We start from the raw sequence: 7,073 nt of genomic DNA, 5'->3' as shown, positions 1-7,073 counted from the left end.
TAATGCGATTATACCTGCAGATTCCCATTCCTCCCCGCAGCCCTTACGTTCAGCTTTTCTTACCTCAGTTCCACTCCACAACAGACTGTTTACTCCGTTTTTAAAATGGCCGTTAAGTTTCAGTTTCTCTTTTGGACCGCATTTCCTTACTTAGCCTACTGGCTCAACTGAATGTTCGATGGGCGGAGTTTTATATAGCCTATTTATACTATTTCTTAGCTGCATCAGTCACGATATTTAATACGTTATGCAGAAGAAACAAATATTTCATCCATGTAGACCTTTGCCAAATTTTAGCACATAGCCTACATATATCAGGCCTATTCAACAACTCGTGAATTATAATGTTGGGATTTAACGTTCTCCAATATAATGGTGTAACCTGTAGGCTGAACACACAAATAAGCCTTTTTGATTATAACAAAGCATTTCAAGACAAATAGCCTACTACTGTCGTGTCTAGGAAACGACAGACTTCCACGCCAATCGCCAATCTGTACAAAACAATTTCAGGAGGGAAAAGACACAACAGCAGCAAGCTCTTCAGAAAGTTTAGACTTTATTGCACAGGTGCACAAAGCCGGATCAATTCAGGGGAATTGAACCTCGATTGTCAGTTTTGCATACATTTTATACACAATTTGTGCCCACAACCCCCCTTTAACACATTTCTAAAAATATCAGCCATCTGGTCTTTTCTGGCACAGTAAGGAGTTTCACTTTCCTGTTCGTGGGTCAACTTGACCTTTTTGGCATAAAGATGATTTTCGGTCCTTATGATGTTCTTAATGTATCAGTAATTATTCTTATCATAGTGGACAGGTGCCCCAAAACTGATTTTTAGTTCTATTGATGTCTTTAATTAGTCTATTGATGTTCTTAATTAATCTTCATCAGTGGACAGGTACCCCAATTTTCCCTTACTTTGTACTTTCCCACTTACGCATACGCCACGTCATTGCTGTCTGTATTTTTCCAATTTTCCCTTACTCTGTACTTTTTCACTATGCATACACGTCATTACTTTCTGTATTTTTCCATTATACATACAAGTTCACAGAGTTATAGCCTCCTGTACCTTTTTTACTTTATTCAGGTTACACATGGATCACTGTAAAGTATTAGTTTTCTAGCATATCTAGTTGGCACTAATTTTCTGCTGAGTAAGTATGGTTTTTTTAAGCCTTCTGTGTTTGCCTTTTTTCTACAGTGGATACTGTGGTTTCTTGCGTTTCCATAAGCTTTGCTGCAACTACTGATATAGAGTTATTGGATTACATATTGATTATATTAGTATATAGTTATACATGTGATATATGAGTGTATATAATTTTTATCATGAAGCATTGAGAGTTTGGAGGAAACAGTCTGATCAACATTGACAGGAATACCCTTTAACAAAAAAACTTTAACATGTGACGTCATCACACTCATGGGGAGTCTCAAAATTCTCCTACATTCCCCCCTTTCGGGGTCAAACCTCATGGCCCCGAAAAACACCCCTCGCTGTATTCTTATTCTCAGCGTCAGTCAGTGTCGGGTGTGCACCACCCCATGTATATTATGTTGGGTGCCTGCGCATCCCCTGCTGCCATAGCAGCATCCAAATGTATCAGATTCCTTAATGTAACGTTGTTCCCATGGTTCCTCCAACACTCTCTCTAGTCGCAAAAAATTGATTATACATATCAAAGCTGTATATATTATTCTAAATGACCCAACAAAGTTATTATACACAATTTCTTAACACGTTGATTCGTAGCACGATGTGTTGCTGCAGTCCTCGTAGTTGGTGGGCTCCTGGTATATCTTCCAATCCAGAGTACGCGGTCTGCGCGTCACTCCACTGGAAAGCCGGCCTGTGATTCTCGCACTGGACCTGCAGGGGCACTGTTGGTGCTGTTGCTCCCTGGGCTGGTGTCAGCGCCCGCAGTCCCTCCGCTCTCCCCGTCTTCTGAGAGCAGAGCTGCAGCTTCTTCCTGGACACCTTGTGTCCCCCCTTTTGCCCCCCTTATGTACTGTCCTTTTGTATCTGCACATAGTAATAAGTCATCAACATATTGCAACACCACACTTTTGAGATTTCTCGTTTTGTACCCTCTTCCCACGGTACCCTCACCATTTGGGGCTTTCCCCACATCTGCGCATTTACCATAATTTTGATCATTGTTTGATTTGCTGTGCACCAAATTAAAGAATTTTCTGTTGGCCTGAACTGGAGCTCTTCTGCTCTCTTAACCATAGGTCCTAGGTCCTGAGCTTGGTACCCTGGATTGACTTTTAACGTTATGTGTGGGGCCGCACGTTCCCCCTGAAACATAAAAATTCTGTTGGTTCCAATTTCTATTTTGCATGTTGTTCTTCTGATTCAGCTGCCCTTTCCACTGATTATTTTGACCACCATTCCCTGGCCCTCCCCCCCTTTGATACCCATTGGGTGCCCCCCCCTTTCATATTACCTTGCATGGCCACTGGGTGAGGGATGCCGGAGAAGTCGTAGACCACCGTCGGCCGGGGCACCATCCGGCTGCTCCATGGTTCAGGCGGGGGGGTGGCTTCGAAGTTAAAGAATTCATTGTCCATATACTGTATTTTCACAGATGTCACTTTTTCCGCCTCTTTTTCTTTGGCTCTCAGCTCCGTTATTTCTCTCGCCTTTTTTTCTTTGGCTCTCAGCTCCTCCAGCTGCAACTGCAGTAGCTTCCTTTGAATGTCTTTTGTTTGATCTTCCAGCTTTTTCCCTTCTTTCCGCTGCCTGTCCACAGCGTGCACCACGTGATCCACAAACTCTCTGTGTGTCATGGTGTTCAGTCCCACTACCTCATCGAGGCGGCGCCCCACTTCCGGTGACATCCCCTCCTGGATGGCTTTGCGGAAGAGGGTGGTCATTATGGGATCTGCCCGTACGTCCCTTTTAGTTAACAATCTCCACCTGCGCAACTGCATGTGGATGTATGTCGCCGGTGGTTCATTGTCTTTTAACGGCGGTCCCGTTAAGGCCGCCATGTCCAGTCGTGCGAGATACAGGGCTCGCAGAGCAGTCCAAACAACCCCACGCACGTTATCAAACAGCCCACCGTCCACTGCTGGAGACTGCGCATGGTTTCTGTCAAAGCCAGCCTGCTCAAATATGTCCAGCATTGTTTCCATCCCCACAACCTTTCCCAGGAGAGCCTTCAGGTCCCCCACAGCCAGGATCCGGCCTGTCGTCTCCTCCTCCAGCACCCTGATCCAGTGGCTTGCTCCATTCTGCAAATCAGGGAGATTGGTTATTACATTATGCATATCTTGGGTGGACCAGGGAATGTATCGGGGTACACCCTCTTCCTTAATCAACAATGGTGCTATAGTATTGGGTTTACTAGCATTATGGCTATATCCTTCTGCTGCTGGGTTACGCCGGGTTGGCGGCCTTTCTCTTGTGTTTTGATATCGCCCAGCTAAATCTCTTCCCACCTGTGCAGGCCCCTCTCCCCCGTCTGACTCTTCTGCCTCGCTATTACTTGCTTGGCATACCTCATTGTCGCTCGCCTCACTTTTTTCTGCTGGGGAGAACTCCTCCCCTTCATTGTTTTCTAATTTATACTCTGCTTGGGGGATTTGCTTTTTACTTGTAGTGCCTTTTGTTAAACTTGTGTTATGTTTATCTCGGGAATCTGTTCTCTTGGTAATTTTTTTCTTCAGCTCTTCCCACTTGTTATACGGGAGCTTTTCCCATCTAAAATTTCCCCACCCCGCAGTTTTGCATTTTTTATGTGTTTCCCCGTCCCTTTTTGGCCCCACCTGTTCAGGCTTTTGGCATATTTTAGACGTTTGCAGTTTTTTCTCAGTGTCTCTTATCTCCTTTGCCTTTTTTATTAACCGGCTATGGTATTCATCATACTGGTTATATTTTTCTTTTAACAGCTCTTCTAACTCCTCCACCTCCTTGTATTCTCTCCTTAGCTCTGTTACCCTTTTTTCTATTTTTCCCTTGTCTTCCTCGAGCCGCGCTCTCTCTATCTCGAGCTGTTCCTCACTTTCCTCATGTGCTACCCACCCTTGTATCTGAACCTGTATTTTTACTACTGGACACACTGTTACTGCAGATGTTACCGGGCCTATTGGATACACGCTTTTCTCTTTTATTTCCGTATGTCCCGATGACTGTGGGGCATACGGAGGAGGAATTATTTCTTCACTGCAACCCCCACTCATTCCTACATATTTTTCTAGGGAAGCGGACCTAAACCATCCTAAAATTCTTTTTTCCTGTTCTCTTTTTCGCTTTCTTTTTTCTGACTTGTCTCCTGTTCTATAATTTGCTATTACCCCTCCCATCTGATCACATATTTCTCTATCAAACGTACCCTCTTTAGGCCATTTTGTCACCATTCTTTTAGTTCTTTTTTTCCATTTTCCTGATATATGTTCTATCTCCTTTTTACAATTAGGATATTTTCCTGTGATTATTTCAACCGGCGTTTTCTCTCCTTTTTCCATTATTTTATGGTTATTTTAATACTTTTATCCTATTTATCTATTTGAAGATTTTATTATATATTTAACCTTTATTTTCCCCTTTTTTATACTTTCTACACACTTCACGTTTCTTTACTTATTTTCCTTTATAGTTGCACCTACACATAAATCACAATTTTTCCCTCAATACAACGTTAGTTCCGCGCAAGCACAAGCATCTAATCTAAGCATAAACACAGTTGAACAATATTTTACCTTACCAACAATACTTTTTTCTTACTTTATACCTCAGAGGACAGTGTTTTTCCTAAACACCAGAGCTATTGCAGGTGGCCTTTCTTGGGTTTCTCTCCTCCCAAATCTCTGGCACCTCTTTTTTTAAAACAACAGCAACAGTGTAAACCTTCAGCAGCAAAAATATATTCAAATATTATTCCTAGTTACAGCACATTTTGCAACAAAACAACAGCAAAAGTGAAAACCAGCACATTTTGCAACAAACAACAGCAACAGCGAAAACCTTCAGCAGCCACAATGCATTTAAACACTTATCCTAGTTTCAGCACATTTTGCAACACACAAACATATATTGTCCTGTTCTTATACCGCACTCAATTCACTCACGGTTCGTTGCGCACGTTTCTGAAGAGCTCGCTGCTTTTCTTCCCCTCAATTTTCGGTGTTAGTGTCCGGGTTGGTTTTACGAAAGGATGGTACCTTTTTCGTATCCCGGACGAGCCCCCAAATGTCGTGTCTAGGAAACGACAGAGTTCCACGCCAATCGCCAATCTGTACAAAACAATTTCAGGAGGGAAAAGACACAACAGCAGCAAGCTCTTCAGAAAGTTTAGACTTTATTGCACAGGTGCACAAAGCCGGATCAATTCAGGGGAATTGAACCTCGATTGTCAGTTTTGCATACATTTTATACACAATTTGTGCCCACAACCCCCCTTTAACACATTTCTAAAAATATCAGCCATCTGGTCTTTTCTGGCACAGTAAGGAGTTTCACTTTCCTGTTCGTGGGTCAACTTGACCTTTTTGGCATAAAGATGATTTTCGGTCCTTATGATGTTCTTAATGTATCAGTAATTATTCTTATCATAGTGGACAGGTGCCCCAAAACTGATTTTTAGTTCTATTGATGTCTTTAATTAGTCTATTGATGTTCTTAATTAATCTTCATCAGTGGACAGGTACCCCAATTTTCCCTTACTTTGTACTTTCCCACTTACGCATACACCACGTCATTGCTGTCTGTATTTTTCCAATTTTCCCTTACTCTGTACTTTTTCACTATGCATACACGTCATTACTTTCTGTATTTTTCCATTATACATACAAGTTCACAGAGTTATAGCCTCCTGTACCTTTTTTACTTTATTCAGGTTACACATGGGTCACTGTAAAGTATTAGTTTTCTAGCATATCTAGTTGGCACTAATTTTCTGCTGAGTAAGTATAGTTTTTTAAGCCTTCTGCGTTTGCCTTTTTTCTACAGTGGATACTGTGGTTTCTTGCGTTTCCATAAGCTTTGCTGCAACTACTGATATAGAGTTATTGGATTACATATTGATTATATTAGTATATAGTTATACATGTGATATATGAGTGTATATAATTTTTATCATGAAGCATTGAGAGTTTGGAGGAAACAGTCTGATCAACATTGACAGGAATACCCTTTAACAAAAAAACTTTAACATGTGATGTCATCACACTCATGGGGAGTCTCAAAATTCTCCTACACTACAGACAGCAAATTAAATAAATAAATCATTTAACGCTCCACCAGTCTCCCTGCCATAGTCACTGACCCTTTAACATCCTGAGTGATGGCCCTATGTAACATGCTAATGTGTGAGGTAAGTGATTTTTGTTATTTCCTATTACAAAATAATAAGAAATAACAAGCATGCCCTTTTGTTTATAAGTTTAGGTGAAATTTTTGGTATTTTGTCTGTATGTCTTGTGCCTTCCCCAATCAACTGTTTCCTTTTTTTCTCTCTCTCACTTTTTTTTGTTGACAATTTTTAAGGTTAGGCTATTTGCCCTTTGCATACTCATCAAATGTGTTCGTTTGTGAAGTATTTAAATAAAACAATAAAAACTAACGAGAGCTGACTTTCCATGTTACCTGCTCTTACCAGTTCCACTTCATTTTATTCAAAATGCGCCACAAGACATTTTATTTTATTTTATTTTATTTGCATTTCAGTGCTGAAATGTGAGCTCTGATCCAAAATCTTATTCTCGAGTAGGGAGTATCTGGAGACCGGAGTACGGGGTGTGTCAAAAGCGAAATGGACGACGGGTCAAAAGCACGTTTCTATTGGTCGATGATTCGGCGAGTCACATATATTATCCAATCAAAAGCATGATCCAAAGTCGTAGATGTTTCAATATTGCTTTGACGTTTCTGAGACAGCATATCTGTTTGTGTTGTCGCTCCTGAAGGTGAATATGTCGGTTCGTAAATTATGCGGGAAAACAAAAGTTGTGGTATTTGTGTGATCTGTTAATTTACACAATTTATTTGAAAATGGCGTTTGATCGTCAGTGATTACGACGCTGAAGTTGGCTCCCGATTCGCAGCTCCCGACTCGAAA

At 41.3% G+C, this 7,073-nt stretch overlaps 1 protein-coding gene across 1 annotated transcript; it reads right to left on the bottom strand.

The window, feature by feature from the left end:
• Positions 1-1,404: 1,404 nt before the first annotated feature.
• LOC118218945 lies at positions 1,405-4,838 on the bottom strand. The gene is made up of 2 exons (XM_035401723.1): positions 4,777-4,838; positions 1,405-3,249 (listed from the first exon to the last, which is right to left on the bottom strand). The coding sequence occupies exon 2, from the start codon at positions 3,148-3,150 to the stop codon at positions 2,389-2,391; it is 762 nt and encodes a 253-aa protein (XP_035257614.1). The 5' UTR covers positions 3,151-3,249; positions 4,777-4,838; the 3' UTR covers positions 1,405-2,388.
• Between the last annotated feature and the right edge of the window lie 2,235 nt (positions 4,839-7,073).

The sequence above is a fragment of the Anguilla anguilla genome, chromosome 19 (assembly GCF_013347855.1).
Source record: "Anguilla anguilla isolate fAngAng1 chromosome 19, fAngAng1.pri, whole genome shotgun sequence".
Classification (NCBI taxonomy): Eukaryota; Metazoa; Chordata; class Actinopteri; order Anguilliformes; family Anguillidae; genus Anguilla; species Anguilla anguilla.
Note: the sequence above shows the minus strand (reverse complement) of the source record. Positions and strands in the feature narration are given on the sequence as shown.

Coding starts and splice junctions, on each gene's coding strand:
- LOC118218945 (XM_035401723.1), bottom strand. CDS start 3,150: ATGGAAACAATGCTGGACATATTTGAGCAGGCTGGCTTTGACAGAAAC.